Consider the following 19,360-nt stretch of genomic DNA (forward strand, 5'->3'; position numbering starts at 1 on the left):
CACCTTTGGACACTTATTTACTTTCTAGCATTACCGCGGTTTGTGCCGAGCTGAACATCTCGTCTTTGGCTTTCTCCTTTACCGCCTTGGGAATTATGCTTTCTCGGGTTCTGGAGCTCGATGGGGAATTATGCATCGCATTGGTGATGCCAACCGGAACGGACAAAATCCAACCGGACCAGTCCAGTGCTTTGACGGCCTTTCTCCCTATAAGGATCGGCGTAAATAGAAGTGACACGATATCCGACACTCTCCATATTGTGAATCGCAAACTTAATGTTGCACTTGCCCATGGGGAGATTGACATGGAAGCCTTGCTTGACAATATTGGGTATTCCAATAGCCTAGGAGAGTTTGTGTCGGCCGAGTTCGCTTACGGAAAGTGTACCCATAGGGTGGAGCCTTCGAGTTCCTTCGTTGCGACCGAATACAGGGAGAACAGCCTGGATGGTTTTGACCTGAGTATACACGTCACTGAATCCGATGACAGTGGATGCGCACACGTCGACCTTCGAGCACCACAACGCGTTTTTACCAAATATGATGCAAAGATACTGTTGGATATCTACATTCACGTCGTGACTGAAATGCAGGGTTGCCTCTCGTCAAGACTGAAGGATTTGCCGTTATTCGACCCTGCGCAAGGATTGCATACAGTTCACTATGGAATGGGACCAAAAATGGAACACGACTGGCCAGCTACCTTGCTGCACAAGATCGACGAGATGGCAGACATCTTTCCGGAATGTACTGCCGTCAAAGACAGCCGAGGCAACCGGATGACATACTCTCAGCTACTCCAACGCGTTAGTGTCATCGCTACCTCATTGCTTAAAGACAACCTCACAAAGGGATCGCGAGTAGCGGTTTACTGCGATCCCAGCTTGGACTCCCTTTGTTCGCTGCTAGCCATCACACGAATCGGATGTATTTATCTCCCCCTAGATCTACGCAACCCATCCCAGCGACTTGCTTCAATCGTCGGGGACTGTGATCCCTCAGTCATCATATTTCACCAGTGGACCGCTTGGAGTGTGAATGAGCTGCATTCTGCCGCCAAGCTCCTGAACATTTCATCCCTCCCAACTGAAAGTATCGACAGGTCCCCCATAAAATGCACGCCATCCGATCCTGCATTCATACTATATACTAGCGGCTCTACCGGTCGTCCGAAAGGAGTTTTGATAAGTCATGGGAACTTCCTAGGCCAGATCACCGCAGTGCATAGGGAGTTTAGCCTTGACCGAGAAAGGGTGCTCCAGCAAAGCTCCCTAGGATTTGACACTTCGTTGCATCAAATATTCGTTGCGCTGACCACTGGTGGAGCTGTCATAATTGCCACGCGAGATATAAGGGGAGATCCACCGAGGCTCTCTGAGCTTATGCTTGCGGAGCGTGTTACATTTACTGTCGGCGTGCCTTCGGAATACTCTGTCCTGCTTCGGTATGGGAACCGGCAGCTGAGGCAATATTCTGACTGGAAATACGCCGTGTGTGGAGGCGAGCGCATGACCGTCTCGCTCAAGAAAGAATTCCGCGCGCTGGGGGAATCTGGTCCGATTCTGCTCAGTTGCTATGGGCCGACCGAGGTCTCCCTTGCGTCCTCTTTTGGCATTCTCTCGTACTCCGACCCACAGCTCGGCGCGGATGAGGAGGACAGCCCAGTTGGGTTCACATTGCCCAATTACAGTGTCTATATTTTGGACCACAATATGATGCCGGTTCCTCCAGGCTTTCCTGGAGAAATTTACATTGGGGGTGTTGGAGTTGCATGTGGCTATCTCCATAATGATAAACTATCTCGGGAGAGATTTCTTCCGGATCCCTTTGCTAGCCGGGAGTATTCCCAAAGAGGATGGAATCGCATGTACAGGACTGGAGATAAAGGTCGACTCCTGCCAGACGGCGCCTTGGCTTTTCTAGGGCGCATCGAGGGAGACTCCCAAGTGAAGCTCCGAGGCATTCGAATCGAACTAGAGGAAGTCTCCAAGATTATCCTTGAGACGTCGGAAGGAATTCTTCACCAAGCAGCTGTGATCGTCAAGGGATCGGAAAACCAGTACATGGTAGCATTTGTGACATTTTCCCCAGGTCGCCGGCCTACGGATACAAGTTCTTATGTCAAGAAACTTCTCGACATGCTCCCTATCCCGATCTATATGAGGCCGGCAGCGTTAGTTCCTCTGCAGACCCTGCCACTGAACGTCAATGGAAAGCTTGATAGACGAGCGTTGCATTCAATAAACATCGGGGAAGCTCAACCTACCAAGGCTGAGGTGGAAGGAACCGTTACAGAAATGCGTTTGAAAGGTTTGTGGGAGGAAGTCCTTGGCGAATGTCATTTGCGAGACGGCTTCCAAATCGCTCCTGATTCGGACTTCTTCCAAGTGGGGGGAAATTCCATTCTCCTCGCGAAGCTGCAGAGACTGATATACGATATTTTTGGAGTGACCATAGGATATCCGGATATGTTTCTAGCCAGCGTTCTTCGTGAGATGGCGGGCAGAATCGATAGCAACTACAAGACCGAAGTTTCTCCCTCAATCAACTGGAGCCGAGAGATTGATGAATATTTTGATCAGATTCAGAAGCCTATCGATCACAAACCGAGCCCTGGAAAGCAGGTTTTATTAACTGGCTCAACCGGATTCCTAGGAAGCCACCTCCTTCGCCAGCTCGTTCAGAGTCCCAGCGTGGTGAAAATCCACGCCGTCGCGATCCGGCGTCATCATCTCACGAACCAGCCTGACGAGTTAGTGCCAAGCATCGCGGGAACCTCGTCCATGAAGATCAAAATATGGCCAGGCGACCTACGACTTCCTTACCTCGGGCTCTCTCCTCGCGAGCTCGACTATCTTGCAGACACGGTTGACGTTGTCATCCATAATGGCGCCGATGTCTCGTTCCTAAAAGCGTATCGGACACTGCGTGGTCCCAACGTCCTTTCAACGGTCGAGCTCTGCCGCCTAGCGCTCAAGCGTCGCATCCCTTTCCACTTCATCTCCTCTGCAGGCGTCTTACGGCTTTCGCATGATCTGGACGCTGTTGGGGAGGTTTCCATGGAAGCCTATACCCCTCCAACCGACGGGTCCGACGGATATATCGCGTCGAAATGGGCGAGTGAGCAAGTTCTCGAGCGCTCGGCCAGCCAGCTCGGGCTGCGGGTTCACATCCATCGACCAACCACCATCCTGGGTGACAGTGCTCCAAAAACGGACCTCATCGCAAATCTGGTGCGTTTCTCAATGACCATGAGAGCGGTTCCCATATTTCCTAGTGCATGTGGATTCATTAACATGGTACTCGCGGACGATGTAGCAAGGGGCATCCTTCAGGAGGTGTTGAATTCGCATGATTATCAGACGCCCGATGGAACAAGTGAGGATGAAATCCGTGCCATGCAGGACGAATCCTTCTGGCCTGAGGTGGGTCGAGTTTGTTGGAAGCATCACGCTAGCCAAACACAAATACCGCTCACAAACCTGGGCGACTACTTGCAGGGCCAACAACATGATGCATTCCGAGAATTAAGTTTGGAGGATTGGGTGTCGGAAGCCGTGTCGCTCGGTCTGGATAAGAAGGTGGCGGCGGTGCTGAGTACGCCCGATGCACAGCAGGGGCATGGAATGACCGTTCCCCGACTCAGGTAGAAAGAATTTGTCAATTGCGGAGGGCAAAAATGCAGCAAATTTATTGTCAGCGAATGTGGAAACGAATCTGTGCAACATGTACAAGATTTCTCTCTTCGTTTAGTATTCGTGCAGCTTAAGCTGGCTGATTGGTCAAGATTGATATTCTCAGAAGGTTCTCACTTCAAAATCACACATCGTTGCAACAAGTGTTGGTGACATGATCAACCACAACATCACATCATATAGACACGAATTTTTGTGCAGAGAATCTCATCCAGGCATCTCATCTAGAGGGTAGAAACGCTACGCTCATCCGGGATAGCTAACGGAGTAAATTCTACAAACTCTAAACACCAGTAGAACGGCTAATCTGATAAGTACCTCAGTGCTGATGCATTTATGTAGTATTTGAGTTTACTAATTGATCCAAGTGGCATCGCTGATGAAGGAACAAAATGCCATGAAGCCAATTAGATCGGGGACGCCATCAGAATCACGTTGCCATTGAAGACGCGTGGTGGCTCCGTGAGAGCCTCCCGGGGGACTGAGACCGTTGATCGCAATCTCACTAGCTAGTATTGGAATAGTTCCCTAGGGCCGCCGTCTTGATCGGCATTAGCGAGGCGACCCCTACGTATTGGTTTGCCGAGGCTCAGCCATGATACCTGCTATCCAGAGAGTAATCGGTCAACTCAACACTATGTCTGACTGTAATCCCGCCCTCTAACCTCGCATCATCACTCATCCGTCGGGCGGTAGCCATATGCAATCTTTTTTGTGACCCCCCATCATCAAACTGCGTATATTCCAGATCATCTGGGTTCCTAGAACGTTTTGGCTTGAAAGATCCAATGGTGACAATCGTTGAATTCGCCGGCGGGAGCCCACTTCTTGCATATGAGCTTAATGAGAATCGCTTAGGCAGGACGTAGCTGAGAATAGGTCTCAGCATAGGAAGGCAGGTGCAGATGACGGCGACCAATGGCTCGATGGCGGTCCAGATAAGTGCGTCCAGATATACCCCTTACGATAACGGTCAGCTGGATCGTTGGAGGTGTGGGATTTCCAGAAACCTACACGTAAAATCTGGGTCGTTGACATGAATAATGGCTACTAGGAGTCGGACAATGGCAGTGACACAAGCGCTATTGAAGTCAACGAGAAAATCTGGAAAGGTGCCTTCCCGCACTCACAAAGCACCCAGGAGAAAGACTAAGCTAAGCGCGATCTTTTGCGGCTTCGTGAGTTGCAGTCTCCAGACCTGGTTGACCGGAAGCATCAGAATGAAGACGTCGAGAGTAATGTTGACGACGGCATAACCAATGTCGTACTTAAGGAGATTCATACACTTCTTTCCCGGGATGTCTTGAAACCAGTACGCTTGGACCGGTATGCAGGTGAAGATCCCTGAGATGGACATCGCCGTCCACCACATGATGCAAACAATGATACCTAATGTCACAACTCTCCGGAAAAAAGGAAGATCGAATATGCGTCGGTACATGAGAAGCATCGCGATCTTGTTGACAGGACCTGTCATGACATATATCTGGTTGTAAGAGTAGAGCGTCTTCCAGAACGGTACGTAGTGAAATGTGTCCTTGATGGCCTCTAGATGCTTACCGATGCCCAGTTTTGTGCCTGGACCGCGGGTCAGTGGGTGATTGAAGCAATGCTATCATGGTCGAGGAGAGGATCGTACAAATGGTCGAGCAAATGCAACACCCGATGGCCAGCACCTCTTTTGGTCAGTATCGAGCCCTCGCCAGGCATCGAACCTCAGATACTTACTAGTGCGAATACGGCCATCCAATCATCAATCTTCCAGGGCTGTGCTTTCATTTTTCTCGACGTGAAGCGTCCGAAGACTGCTAAAATAGCCACTCCTGCCACAGACCACACGCTTGCGAACAGCACTGGGCCTCGGTCTGCGTTAATGTCATAATTCTTTGCTGACATTTGGAGATATGATGAGAAGAAATTCACAGTCGAACGTCGGGGAGGGCAGGACAGATGAGGTTTGGTGGTGAGCTTTGACGAGAGAAAAAGCAAGGCTCAGGAAGGGAATAGTGTGGCATTTGAACAGAGGTAGTGTTTCAGGACGCAGCTCGCATGTAATCGGCAGGGCACCACGGGTTGAACTACATGTTGGACGCCTCTTTTGAACGCCATGAGGCACAGCATACACTTGGAAAACTCTAATGTGCGGATTAGGGAAGCTGATTCTAGTTTAATTTCCTACAAGACCCACAGGATGGTCCGTGGTCTTCGGCTCTGGTAGGATTATCCGAGAGAGTTGCGCTTAAACGCCTCCCTGTACGGTCGTATACGCAAGCGGCGGCGACCCGCTCCCCCGGACACTCCACGGGAATTCGTAATCAAGCCGTTGTAAATACAAGCAATTTCTGGGCCCGGCATCCAATAAGACGACAGCCGGACCCTCCCATTCAACAATCTTCGCGTCGCTTACATCCTTACGCTAGGCGTCCAACAGGGACAGATTGCGCAACACTATCATGCTCCTCCCGCGCCCACGATCCACTCCTCTAAGTGAGATGCATAGATATGCAGCACGCTAGCCCTTCAGCGTAAGAATGGAATGATTGGGATGATTCTACTTTAGAGCGATCTGATTTAATTGTCTCTACATCCTCACGTGTATAGGGTCTTGATTGTTCTTTGCTCGGACACAACCAAGTCATCCTCACTCACTGGGGAAAAGCCAGGCCTCCAGACAAATATCATGGGGATCAACAAACGCTCTCGGTTGCGTCCGGTATTCATTCTCTGTAGTTTAGGTGGAACACTACCTGAACCATATCAAAGTCGACGAGTACATCCGCTACCATGCCATAAAGCTAGATGGAGGTTCCGAAATGTACCTAGTGGACGTCTGGGGTTGTCTTTTTCGTCTCTTCGAACTCAGCGGGAGGCTCAACTTCCCGAGGTATGATGACAGTGTCCTCTAGGCCATAGTTCGTCTGCTTGACCCCAAACCAGCAGACCCAAAGCATGCAAAAGAGTCCGGTGCCCTGCAAAGTAAATGAGAAGGCGACAATCTGGCTCTGGGTGAGAGTGCCAGCGGCTTCTGTGCCAAACGTAGCGCAGAGCCCACCAGCCAGACATCCTTTGGCAAACCCTGCATAGCGAGCCAGAGTCTCTGGGTCATTTGTCAGTGCAGCGACAATCCACTGGACAACAACTTGATACTACTTCGATCAGTACGGTAGTCAGTCTGGCTGAGACGTTGGGAAGACGCTTACGATGACCATGTTGATACCAAGCAGCAGAGTCAACACGAGGAATCCCGCAAATTCGCCGCCTGTCCAATCCCAAAGTGGAGGCGCCGTGAGATCCAAGGGGTTTCTGTCGAGCCAAACAAGTAGACCAATCCAAGTTGCAATAGTAAGGACCCCCATGGACGTCGTTGAGATCAGGCCACGGGCTCTTCTCGAACCAATCTTAGAACTATCTAGCAACGGTGTGATCCCAATTGCACCTACTGCTTGCATTGCTACAAACATGACGGAATTTAAGCTACGAGTGCGGATATTGAAATATAGGGCTAGGTGCATTAGCTACCGTCGACTCTACCAGCCTCTAATTAGGATTGGAACTTACAATTTATCGTGGAAAATACGATGATGGCAATCTCGGAGCCGAACATAGGCAAAATCAGCACAACCATTCGCCAGTCCAAAAAGATTCGGGCCTGGGCCTTGATTCCTGCTTTCCAAGAGTGATGTGGGTTCTGCGCGATGGCAGTTCCATCATCTCTCCGAACACGTGCTGGATCAATGATGCCGAAAAACGCGACAAAGAATGCCATACACATGAGGATGATGAATACGATGTATACGGAGTCGGGGCACTTGACAGCGCCAGCATTGTAATTGATGCCAAAGGCCATCAAGGACGCGATGGTGCCTTCATTACAGGTCAGCCCCACAATGGGAGAAGCAAAACGTAGGATGGGACGACTTGCTCCCAAAACTGAGAAGACCCCATTGCATGGAGATGAACGACCCCTTCTTCTGCTCAGTCGCATAGGAGAATGCGATGAAGCCGGCTGCGGTCCACAGATGAACTGCAGTAATCCCTAGGAGGGTGCCAGCGAAGATGGGGTACCATATGTGGCCAGTATTGCTAACTGTGCCGCCTTAGCATCCATGCGGACCAGGCACGTCGCATTCAAATATCTTACAATACCACATAGCACCCGCGAAAACTGGGTAGCCTATGGAGCCAAAGAGAAGCGTGAACCTCGGACCAATTGCAGTGACTACGGAGCCACTGAACATGCCCGTCACGAAATACACAGCATACAGGACCGAATTGGTGATATTTGCCATTTGTGTCGCATTGGCTGGCCCGCCACCGGCGCCCAGGACAGTGAGGGCAACACTGTTTCCGCGGTTAGAGGACGGATAATGCTCGTATGCTTAACCGGACTAGATCAGCTACCTACTAGATGCCGGGAGTTAAGCAAACGATCACGGCTGCCAGAAAATTCTGCACGAAGGGACTGTATTAACAGATCAGCAAGAAGAGGAGACCCCACAGGGGATAGGCGGGGGTAACGTACCTGTCCAACCTCGGCATCTTCAGGGGGGCCATCCTGATAGATGTTTACGGAGTAAGGAAAAGAAGGATATGGAGGAGTCTGAAAGAAGAAGGGGGTGGTATGGGGGCGTCTGGCTTTTGGGTGAGACAAGGAAATAGATTGCGGTGGTCTCTGAGGTTTTCTGGTGGCGCGAGTGTTGCGGCGAAGATGCAGAATGGGCGTCGACGCGTCGACGCCGCCGGGAGGAGAAGGAATGATAAGCCAGACTCCTTGATGGAGTGATTAATAAATACGGCATCTCCCATCTCCACGCTCACCGCAACACGACTCAAAATCGCTGAACACCAACTCACGACATGACCGCCATGAGCTCCATGGGCCCCACTCCACCCGCCGCAGCCGCAGCCGCAGCCGCAGCCGCGAAGGTTGCCGCCGGCCGACACATTGTCGGCTATGCGGACCCGCTCGTCGTCTCGGCAGGCGACCGTGTCTGCGTGCAGGTGTCCTGCCAGCGGCCACGCTACACCAGCAGTCTTGTACGGCTCGGACCGTCCATGGAAGCGAAGGACGCTCCCCCACCCGACCATCAGGCCATCTCTAGCGTTCCCGAGACCACGTACCCTGGAAGGCCGCAATTCACTCGACTCGGGTCCTTTGCCTCGGTCCCATGGTTCGTGGGGGCCTATTCAACCCCAGCTAGCGACCTTGCCCTGGCCGTCTCCTTCTGGGCTCGGCCCGACCTCCCCGAACGCGCGGGCCATGACCAGTTCTTCTTCTCGACGCTCCAACGTGACGGTGGCGCTGGGTTTGCATCCTTCATTGACAGGGATGGAGCATTGACTCTCGCCGTTGGCAGCGAGCGCGGACGCCTTACCACCCAACTCCCAATCACACTCAAGCGGCACAGCTGGACCTTCCTTACCTTCACCTTCAATGCCCCCTCACGCACAGTTGCCGTCTCTGCGAGGAGCAAGGAAAGCCATGTCGACAGCGCTCATTCCCAGCATGCCTCTCACGTATTGACCCACCCTTTCGTCCTTTCATCTTCCCAATCTCTGACTATTGCGAGTCATTCGAGCCAGGACCGTGTGTCCGCGGTCCCTGTCGACTCGACCTCTTTCAACGGCAGGATCGATAGTTTCAGGATCGACCTCGTGGCTGCAGCAGACACGAGAACCGTCTTGCATCTGGATTTTTCCAAGGACATCCCCACGGATCACCTCAGGGACATCTCGGATAGCGCCTGCCACGGCTCCCTTTTCAACTGCCCCGCTCGGGCCGTGACGGGCCACGACTGGGATGCGTCGGAGACGGACTGGACTCGCGCTTCCTACGGGTACGGAGCGATTCACTTCCACGATGACGATGTGGATGATGCCGCCTGGGCGACCGACTTCGAGCTCGTGCTGCCCAAAGACCTCGCGTCTGGGTTCTATGGATTCGTCATCAACGACGGGGAATCCGAGGACATCGTTCCGTTCTTCATCAGGCCCGACTTGACCCAGCCCCCAACCAATAAGGTGGTCTTCATTGTCCCAACCTTCACATATACTGCCTACGCAAACGACCGAATGTACGACACCTCACGTGACGTGCATATCGACATCCCGGGATCCGATTCGGTGCATCGCGGTCGTCACCTCCGCATCTTGGAGGCCCGCCCTGACCTTGGAATCTCGCTCTACGACAGTCATAACGATGGCTCCGGGGCCACCCATTCAAGCACGAAGCGAGTCGTTCTTAATATGAGACCCGAGTGAGAAACCCCCCACTATGTCCCCACGGTCTGCACTGACGCCTTGAAAAACAGCTACTTTCACTGGGGATTCGGCGGCCCCCGCGAGTTGTCCGCTGACCTTTGGTTTATCGGGTTCCTCGATAGGGAGCTTGGCCCAGGTAATTACGACGTGATCACCGACCATGACATCTCGTGCTACGGTTCCTCTATACTGCTTCGCTATTCCATCGCCATCAGCGGCAGTCATCCAGAATACCCCACATACAAAATGCTGGATGCGTATGACGCCTTCCTCGCAGCTGGTGGCTTCTTCATGTATCTAGGCGGCAACGGATACTACTGGGTGACTGGGCACGACCATGAGCGGCCCCATCGAATCGAAGTTCGGCGGGCAGATCAGGGATGCAGAGTATTCGGTCTTCCTCCAGGTCACTGGTTCCTTGCGCTGACGGGCGAGCAAGGAGGACTATGGCGCAGCCGTGGACGAAATCCGAACCGCATCTGTGGACTAGGTAGCGATGCCTGTGGGATGGGCCAAGGTGCTCCTTATGGCATCGTGCCTGAGGCAAGACAGAATCCGAAGCTTGAGTTCCTGTTCAAGGGCCACGGCCTGGAGAAGAATGATATCATTGGGGACTTCGGCCTCGTGCAAGGCGCGGCATCTGGTGATGAGATTGACCGTCTAGATTATTCGCTTGGCACTCCGGAAAATGCAGTCATCATCGCGACGACGAAGCTTGCAGGTGGGCATTCGGACAACTATGCTTTGTTCAACGAAGAGATTCTTTTTCCCATGGTTAACACTTTGGGAACCACATCAGACAAGGTGAGAAGCGATCTCGTTTATTTCGAGACTGGAAGCGGAGGTGCCGTTTTCGGGGTTGGTAGCATCAACTGGGTAGGCAGCCTGGCCTGGAAAAATTACGAGAACAACGTAGCACAGATCACTGCAAATGTGCTCCATGAGTTTGTGAAGAGGTGCGCTAGCAAGTCTTAGAAGAATCCGGTGTAAAATTAGGCTACTTGTGTCGGTAGCCTTCTAGTCCATTAATCCAAAATGTTTTGTCAAGTAACTACGCAGTACTCACTAGCAAGGTTTTGTTCCATGGAAATTCATCCCATTTAGTCCCTTCGCAACTTCGACGCTAGACTGCATTTCTTCATCACCAGTCTCAACACCACAATTCGCTGGGACACACTCCAGCTTTCAGAGAGGAATCTTAAAATAGGTATTCAAGACTAGGGATAAATTTTTAAACTTTGTAAATACGTCACTGTTAAAATATTAAGGTACAAAATTTACTATTGTTGGTGAGTTTTGGGCCTGGCGGATGAGTGGTAACAGACGTTGTCCGACGGACGCTTACTCTATGCTTATATAGTTCCTCCATGGACGAGAAGCGGGATGCCAAGAGGTATTAGGAGCGGTTAGAGTGAATAGTAGCTAGTAACTTCGTCTCTTCACTACTGCCTTCACAAGGGTAGGCCGGAGCGGGTCGGTCATCCTCCCTGCTAGCGTCACCAAAGGTGTTCGTCTACTTCCGTTAGGTCCCCTTACAAAATTGCCTTCCGCTTAGGTCAAAGCCCGCGTCTATGACTTATTACGCCGCGCTTTAGACTGTGCAATCAGCCGCATATCGCCTGGGCGGAGCTTGTTCGAACTGCCTCCTCATAAACCTAGGGATATGCTAGGTATAGCAGAATCACTGCACCGCACTCCTTCTATATCACTTTCAGGTTTGATTCTTCGGTATTTTCTCGCAAATGCTGCCTCATATGTCCGAACCATGAATGCCGTAGCCCGAACCTGAAAAGCATCAACAGCCGACTGCCTGTGCCAGCCAATAACGGAGTGCTGTGTGTAGCGAGATGATATGCAGCAACGGCAGTAAACGGACGGACACCCCGCATGACACCCTCGAATTATGGCAGCTCAATCTCCTCTCTCCCAATCCATAAATTCCTCAGCTACTACAAAACCCCCGCTATGGAAGCTCTAATTTTTGTTCAGCCCACCCTCAAAGAACGGGTCCTTCCCCGAACCTTCATCATCGCTAAGACCAGCCACCGGTCGGTTGTATGACCACCCTATGAACTGCTGCTGCATGGTTTGAGAGAGCATCGGGCCGTCCACGTATGAATCGTTTGGGGCTTCTGAAGTAAACTCACGATCAAAGTTGACAGTATCTTTAGCGTCGGCCTATACAGACATTAGCAAGCTACTGTGGCTCCTCAGACTAGAACACGTACCACGTTGGGTTTGAAACTAGGCTCGTACTTCTCTAGCAGCTTCCGCCAGTCAATGCTGTTAAAGAAGGAGTGAGCCTTGATCTCAGAAGCACCCTTGGCGCCCATACGCTTCTCGGCATTTCGATCCAGTAGACGGGTTAGCAGGTCTCGAGCAGCTGGCGGCACAATATCCGGACCGGGTAAGTGTAGAGGCTCGGTGAGAATCTTGCGGTACATGTCGTTGGTGTTCTCGTCGTAGAATGGCGGCAGGCCAGTCAACATCTCGTACAACAGAACACCGAAAGTCCACCAGTCGACCGTCTTCGTATAACTAGCGCCAGTGAGTAGCTCAGGAGCGAGGTACTCTGGTGTTCCGCATAATGCTAAGTGCAAATCAGTAAAAGACTGTTCGAAGTAGGGAAAGGGTGCTTACTGTTAGTCCTGTCGTCATCTTTCATGTCCAACTTGCAGAGACCGGAGTCACACAGAGCGATATGCCCCGTGTAATCGAGCAGGATATTCTCTGGCTTCAGATCGCGGTAGATCACATTGAACCCATGCAAGCATTCTAGAGCACACAAAAGCTCCGCAGCGTAAACCGAGCGCGGTGAATATCGAAGCGCTGCTCTTTCTGAAGATGATGGAAAAGCTCACCACAGTTCACGAATGCCAAAACGAGGTACCGTTTTTCAGATGACTGAAACGAGAATTTAAGCGGCACGATAAAGGGATTGTCTACCTGAGCAAGGACGGAACGCTCTGCGAGAGTGTGTGCCACTTCGGAGCAAGAGATGATGCGAGCTTTGCGAAGGGTCTTGAGAGCATAGATACGGCGAGTATCCTTTTTCCTACGCAATCGTAAGCATACAAGTCGTTACGACGAGACGCAGCCAAATATACATGACTTGCATGACTTTGCCGAAACTTCCCCTGCGAACCACCTTGAGAAGTTCAAAATCGTCAATAGAGAGTCGGTCTTGGCGATTCTCCACAAAGTTGACGCCAATCTTCATGGATCTGGTGCCGAGCTGGATATCAACTTAGCGCCAATTTAGCCCTGAGAAATCTGCTCCTTGCTCTTTTTCGCCTTTAGATCCCCGGGATGTGCTTGTGACTCTTCGAATCTCGGATTGACTTTGCAGGTTCCAATGAAGATATCTTCGTTCCTACCGACGAAGGGAGGCGCTGAGGGGTTGCGGATGTAAAGCGACACACTGAGATCGGTGACACGGGAGACATCGAACTTGTACTGTGTGTTGGCCCCCGCCCACAATGGGTTCTCGGGTGTACCCGAGACAGCATTGATGAAAACCTGTAGCTTGTCGAAGTCCACAAGAGTGTACGGAAGGCACCTGGAGGAATAGCGTCCGTGGACTGTAGGGATCACATTAACGTTGTTAGCAGCCGAGTAGGGCCGGTTTGAAGAGTAAGAGCCTGCTGCTCGGTTCCGTGATAATGAATTCGGCCCCATAGACTCTGCTACCGAGAAGCCCCCGCCCGTTGAGGGCGGGTCGTGATGGTGCACTGTGTTGAAGGCCGCCCCAGTGCCGGCCGGGAGCGAAAAGCCTTTGCCCTCATGGAGGGTCACTATGAGAATGCCGGGTCGGAGAGGCGGAAGAGGAGGGGTAGTGTTCGCCTCAGAGGCCGCTTAGCAGTTCAGCATTTTTCTCCTATTTTGCTTCTGAGCCACACACCGACACCATTGGGGTCTTTGGAGTCTGCAAGGGTGGCGCTGCTCGCTGAACTTGAGGACTTTGGCGGCTGATTACCGTCTATCGTGGACGGCGACGACAAGCCGCTAAATGTATTGGCCAGCGGCGTAAGGCAGGTTTCCTTGAATTCTATATGTAGCGTTAGAGGTGACCAATAGAGGGCAAACAGAACATATGTACTCTGAGTGAGTTTCCAAGACATGGTTGCGGCGATCGAATGCAGTCAGCTGCAGAAGGGCCCTAGGAGTGGGTAGGTGGAGAGGGTAGTAGCTGCCGAGTGACCAGAGGGGAGCGGCAGGCCTGGCAGTACAGCAGAACAGTGTGGAGAGAAGTAGTGAGAACCTTCAGGAGTATAAGTGGCAAGGTGTGCTCTTATCACGCTATCGGCGACCTGAAGTCCTTCAATGTACCTCCTCTGGGAGAAGCTGGAGCGAGGGCCGAGACGAAACGAGGCTCATATATACTGTTCACCAGCAGCACGCCAATCTACAGCACTCCGATTTCCGGCGTTCCGACGCCGCGCAAGCGAACCGTCTATTTTGAGCTTTCGACGACGCTTGGTGGACGCGACAGCCCACATAACCTCTGATGCGGCTATCGCTACCTCCACACAGCCACACCAACCTGAAACTCAACCGCCATCAGCATCGCGCCTAGCACATCGTCGGAATTGCCCTCAGCGCATGGGTTTTCGCTGTAATTTGAATGTTGGATATAAGCCGCCCCACCTTCCGATATGCAGCTCCTGATAAAATCGCTAACAATCTCTTGTGCGAGAAGACATCTTATTTAATGTAATTTGTACTTAAAATGGATATATTATTGCGTTGTTGTGTTGTTTTATTGCACAGGCTTGGAATACTGATAGGTATCCGACTTTTTCGTTACCGCAAGAGCACCTTGTGCGCGTTTTGGCCTTCACCGCCACATTCACGGCTCCATTTCTCACCTCCGGCGCCAGGCGTGGCAATCGTCTTTCACCACTCCCACGCATAGAGGGGCACCATGGGTCTTATCAAGAAGAAGTCCGCGTCGCGAGGCAACGAGGACGACGTCACGTACGTAGGTATGTCTGCGATGTTTGCTTGTCGGACATCGTGCCGACAGAGCGCTTAGCAACCCCTTTACTACTACCCTCACCGCAGTTGTTGATACTGCCTTCTGCAGTGCCGAATACGCTGTGCCAACAGTTCCTACCATGAGTACGACCTCTGCATGCCCTGCTTTTCCGACGCCAAGTATACCCGTAAACATGACCCTCAGACCCACGCACATCAAGTAATTGAGCAGCACTCGATAGCAATATTTATCAATGATTGGTTACAAATGAGTTGGCGATCCTAGACGGTGCGGAACCATATGGGCTAGGATCATGGGCAGACATAGCAGACTGCATCGGCGGCCTCAGGTCCAAGGCCAAGGTCCAAGACTATTATGTCAAAATCTAGTCAACAGCTCCAGGTTTCCGCTTCCTAGGAACCCTAAGCTCTTAGCTATGTTAGCATAAACTAGCCTAGTATGTTTATAAAGTGTTATCTAAAGCTTAAAGTATAGTTAGTAAATATCTAGCCTATTATAAAGCCTATCTTATTAAAGTTGTACATGTTATTATTCTAGATGCTATACTTAGCTTTAATATTCTCTGTAAAGCTAAACTAGCTTTAAATTACTCTAGAATTCTTATAAAAAGCTTTTTTATATTTATACTTACACTTAAACTTTACTTTAAGCTTTAGATAACACTTTATAAACATACTAGGCTAGTGTATGCCAACATAGCCTAGATTATACTTGGCGTGCAAAGAATTAGCTATATTAGTTATAGTTACTAGCTAAGAGGAAAATCCTTGCGCATATAGCTTAGGTATGTGCTTAATAATTACCTACTTCTTGTTATTGTCTAGCTTTTATAAGTTAGCTATAGAAGTTATTAGAAACTCTATTAAGATTATAATCTTCTATGTAATTTTAGTAAAGGAAAAAAAGATTTAAGGAACGCTAAGAATTTTCCTGATTTTTGCGCATAATAGATCCACGTCAAGGCCTAATGCACGCTGAACACTAAACCACCTCAAACTTTAAGACTACCTAAGGCCACCAATATGGGATCTATTAAGGCTGCGCTTGCAGCTATAGAGTCGCTGGGTCCTGGGGAGTCTATCAACTATGCGAAAATTGCGAGAGAGTATGGAGTTGAGCGCTCTACACCATCAAGGAGACACCGAGCCATTACGCAGTCGCGAACAGTCAGTAGAATCAACCAGCGAAAACGGTAGTGGCACTGCTGCAAACCAAAAGGTTGGGTCAAGGGCACACCGGTGTACCACAACTGAAACTTCTGCCCAGTTGGGAATCCACAGTTCAACCCATATATTGAGTTATGCTTTTATGCTGACGCTCCCTACGAATCTCAAACCATCGAAAAATGCCCATTTTTCTCAGCCTGGAGCTGCGTTGCTGCTGCAACAGCCGAGAAGTTCCCACTCGCAATGGCATGTGGAACCACCTTGTACGGTGAAATGCAATCCCCAGCGGCAAACACGCCACGACAGCTAGTCTGATACGCTGGAGCATCAGCATCAATATCCCCAGTTGGCGACATCTTGAGCTCAAGTTGCTGTACGAACGGTCCCTGCGGAACCGTCAAAGGATTGTGCACCAGGAATGAGACCTCTGTGAAGCTTCCATCGCTGAACTCCACTTTGACATTCCCCTTCTCGCGGCAGTCGACTAGTCGAGCTATGGGCCGAGAGTCGATCTTGAAGGGGGAGTTCGGGGCCATGGACTTAAGTTGCCCGGCGACGTCCTGAGAGCCGTTGGTGAAGATGGTCACCTCCCTGGACAGCTGGGCGGTGTTGTCGGCCATATGGATGGCCAGCGCTGGCATCATGGCAAGGGCTTGAACGGCGAGAACACCGGAACTCTCTGCCTTTCTTTGTTCGTATCCAAGGCAGAAGAGGCAATGGAAACTAAGTCTGGGAGTTAGGCAACTCGATTAATATTTTTTTTCAATAGCACCTACATCTTCTTCTTCCATAGCTGACTGTAACCTTCGATCTCCGGCAGGACGTCGTTCGACCCGATGGCAAGAATGACTTTCTTCGACTCCCATGTCTTGCCGGACTGGTCGACAACATGAAAACAAGAGTCAGTTTTCTTCTCAACAGATGTGACTGCTACATCTGCGAACTGAATCGTTTCGTAATTGTCTTCGATCTGCTTTCGTGAAGTCTGGCGGTACTCCTTGGGATCTTTGTGGTCGAAGGCGAGGACCGTGTGCATATGTGAGCTTCCAGCGTTTCGATAGGTGCCGCTATCAAAAACCACGGCTGTATGCAGCTGGCGGGCGAGGGTTGCGGCAGCTGTGAGACCTGCGGGGCCGCCGCCAATGATAACTACATCGATCGAAGCCATTGTCGCCTTGGAAGAGAAAATCTGTATCAAGGAAAGGTGGGTTTACGGACTTTTGCTATCTCCCTTCTTGTAATCTCTCTTTATATGCCTATATGCTATCAGGACAACCGTGGAACGAAGAAACCGAAGTCAAGACTGGGTATACAAACGCACGTAAGAGACAAAACCATCGCCGGTGCTCACCACGAACCACAGGTCGCCTCAGCAGAGTGACTCTCGAGTACATTACGAGCGATCTATCTTATTCGGCCTTCATCTATTTGTTGGCGGCACGGCATTATTGGAAATCCACAACATGCTCTTGGCTTATCATCCTTCGAATGCAGAACAGGGTTCCCTTACCCTTGTCCCGCTAAGATTCCGCTGCCTTCTGGCCTTGCCGCAATATGTGCGGTGTGCCCCTCAACTTAGACTCGGTTGAATGTATGTGTACGGCGTCCTCAAACTCATATCAGAATTCACTAGGCGGGTTCGGTGCGGGCCTTCTATGGGTCGAGCCCAGCGTGCATGCAGCGGGCATGTAACCCGCAGTTCACAGCTTTGAGCTGCGGCCACGAAAACAGCTTTCATTTCAAGACTCCACTAGTATCTATATTCGTAGCGTAGGCGTCTGCTTCGAGCCAGGATTAGAGTGCTGAGGCTGTACAGTCCCATTGCATCTGCATAGAACTAATATTGCCGCGATTCAACTCAACACATCTTCCTACGCCGTACATGGTGCGTTATCAGGACACCACCTTCTATTGCCAAACCTGGTAATCTTGGAAGATTGGAAGCCCTTGAGAGAGCTAGTTAACCTTGACAGCCGCGAGTTGCATGAAGCAACCCTGTGTCGTCTCCCATTCTCAAACTTAAATTCAATCGAAGTCTTAGTATCCTTTAGCTATCATCCACAAAGCCAAAACGTCTTGCATGAGCTGAGAAGGGGGCATATGGTAAGCGAGTCAACAAGGTATTAAGATCTAAACAAAGCAGATTGTACAAGTGTATTGTAAGGTCTTATAAGCTTAAGAGAGCTCTAGGCTGACTATATACTGTACAAGAAAGAAGCTAGTCCTAATAAGTAAATAGTGCAGTACATGGGTATAGTATCGCGTGAGACGCGTGCGACGCGCCCCCCTAGCTTTAATAAAGTAAATACTAAAGTAAAGCTATACAAAAATAACTAATAGACTAGAGGTGTACAGTAGTGCACTTAAAAGTATAAAATAGTAAAAAGAAGTTAGTAAGCTTAAGCTTTAAAGCTAATATTAGTAAAGTAAGCCTTTAAAGTATTACTTAAGCAAATAAAACTTAGTTATATAATAAACACTTAATACTTTTATTAAAGTAAGAACTTAGTAAAGGTGTTAGCTAGCATGTCTATGTTACGGTCCACGAGTGGACTAGACGGGACCCTGGTAGTAACCCCCACTATCTGAACGAGCAAGCTTGGAATCCCTTTATGCTCAAATGAGAGGAGCCGGGGGACGCCACAGTACTAGCAAGCCCTGATCCTTTAGAGCGGGCTATGGATAAATGTGTTGGCTAATAGGAAAACCCCGCTAGGGATTGCAGTGCTTGCAACGCCTAGCAAGGCTAAGGCTACAATTACTACATAATAGATTGCAGTGATCACAACGCTTAGCAAAGCTAAGGCTATAATTACTACATAATACATTATAGTGCTTACAACGCTTAGTAAAGCTAAGGCTATAATTACTACATAATAGATTGTAGTGCTTGCAACGCTTAGCAAGGCTAAAGCTATAAGTACTATATAAATACAAATGTATATAAGACTATGTTGGTTTAACCTTTAAGAAGGTATAATTAATGTTTAGTTTATCTATATAGACTAAGTAGCATTTTAGTTTTTTAATAAACTGCAACACTAGCTATATATCTTACACTATATATACCTCTACTTCTGTTCTATAAACTGTTTAACTAAGCGCCTTATACTGCTGTTAAAGTCTAAACTATAATTTAGCTACTCTACTATCTCTATACCTAGACTATACTAAGGACTGTACAGCTAAGGCAGGTTCTCTATTCTCTCTCCTAATTAACCCTATAAGGCCTGCGTACT

At 50.0% G+C, this 19,360-nt stretch overlaps 7 protein-coding genes across 7 annotated transcripts; 3 read left to right on the forward strand and 4 right to left on the reverse strand.

Annotated features, from left to right (window-relative positions):
• Positions 1-452: 452 nt before the first annotated feature.
• On the forward strand, positions 453-3,350 carry BDR25DRAFT_158054 (acetyl-CoA synthetase-like protein; the record flags this gene model as incomplete). Its single annotated transcript, XM_033683992.1, has 1 exon — positions 453-3,350. A coding segment is annotated over one exon (2,898 nt), but the record flags the coding sequence as incomplete, so codon positions are not given.
• A 1,189-nt stretch (positions 3,351-4,539) lies between these two features.
• Positions 4,540-5,597, reverse strand: BDR25DRAFT_153586 (uncharacterized protein; the record flags this gene model as incomplete). Its single annotated transcript, XM_033683937.1, has 4 exons — positions 4,540-4,655; positions 4,710-4,777; positions 4,826-5,307; positions 5,424-5,597. Coding segments are annotated over 4 exons (840 nt in total), but the record flags the coding sequence as incomplete, so codon positions are not given.
• A 754-nt stretch (positions 5,598-6,351) lies between these two features.
• BDR25DRAFT_307336 (uncharacterized protein) lies at positions 6,352-8,403 on the reverse strand. The gene is made up of 7 exons (XM_033690822.1): positions 8,218-8,403; positions 8,101-8,157; positions 7,837-8,036; positions 7,618-7,782; positions 7,254-7,559; positions 6,896-7,197; positions 6,352-6,841 (listed from the first exon to the last, which is right to left on the reverse strand). The coding sequence occupies exons 1-7, from the start codon at positions 8,247-8,249 to the stop codon at positions 6,515-6,517; spliced, it is 1,389 nt and encodes a 462-aa protein (XP_033540990.1). The 5' UTR covers positions 8,250-8,403; the 3' UTR covers positions 6,352-6,514.
• A 149-nt stretch (positions 8,404-8,552) lies between these two features.
• BDR25DRAFT_346840 (uncharacterized protein) lies at positions 8,553-11,356 on the forward strand (the record flags this gene model as incomplete). Its single annotated transcript, XM_033694191.1, has 3 exons — positions 8,553-9,952; positions 10,007-10,912; positions 11,317-11,356. The coding sequence occupies 3 exons, from the start codon at positions 8,553-8,555 to the stop codon at positions 11,354-11,356; spliced, it is 2,346 nt and encodes a 781-aa protein (XP_033540991.1).
• A 574-nt stretch (positions 11,357-11,930) lies between these two features.
• BDR25DRAFT_381567 (serine/threonine protein kinase-like protein) lies at positions 11,931-14,077 on the reverse strand (the record flags this gene model as incomplete). Its single annotated transcript, XM_033697721.1, has 8 exons — positions 11,931-12,134; positions 12,185-12,546; positions 12,597-12,731; positions 12,818-13,011; positions 13,064-13,191; positions 13,299-13,810; positions 13,858-14,004; positions 14,056-14,077. The coding sequence occupies 8 exons, from the start codon at positions 14,075-14,077 to the stop codon at positions 11,931-11,933; spliced, it is 1,704 nt and encodes a 567-aa protein (XP_033540992.1).
• Positions 14,078-16,285: 2,208 nt separating this feature from the next.
• BDR25DRAFT_243119 (FAD/NAD(P)-binding domain-containing protein) lies at positions 16,286-17,289 on the reverse strand (the record flags this gene model as incomplete). The annotated part of the gene is made up of 2 exons (XM_033685808.1): positions 16,286-16,844; positions 16,898-17,289. The coding sequence occupies 2 exons, from the start codon at positions 17,287-17,289 to the stop codon at positions 16,286-16,288; spliced, it is 951 nt and encodes a 316-aa protein (XP_033540993.1).
• A 92-nt stretch (positions 17,290-17,381) lies between these two features.
• Positions 17,382-18,745, forward strand: BDR25DRAFT_361891 (uncharacterized protein; the record flags this gene model as incomplete). Its single annotated transcript, XM_033696506.1, has 6 exons — positions 17,382-17,428; positions 17,485-17,621; positions 17,647-17,792; positions 17,821-17,891; positions 17,957-18,232; positions 18,679-18,745. The coding sequence occupies 6 exons, from the start codon at positions 17,382-17,384 to the stop codon at positions 18,743-18,745; spliced, it is 744 nt and encodes a 247-aa protein (XP_033540994.1).
• Positions 18,746-19,360: the final 615 nt, after the last annotated feature.

This window comes from Lindgomyces ingoldianus (assembly GCF_010093535.1).
Source record: "Lindgomyces ingoldianus strain ATCC 200398 unplaced genomic scaffold BDR25scaffold_48, whole genome shotgun sequence".
Taxonomy (NCBI): domain Eukaryota; kingdom Fungi; phylum Ascomycota; class Dothideomycetes; order Pleosporales; family Lindgomycetaceae; genus Lindgomyces; species Lindgomyces ingoldianus.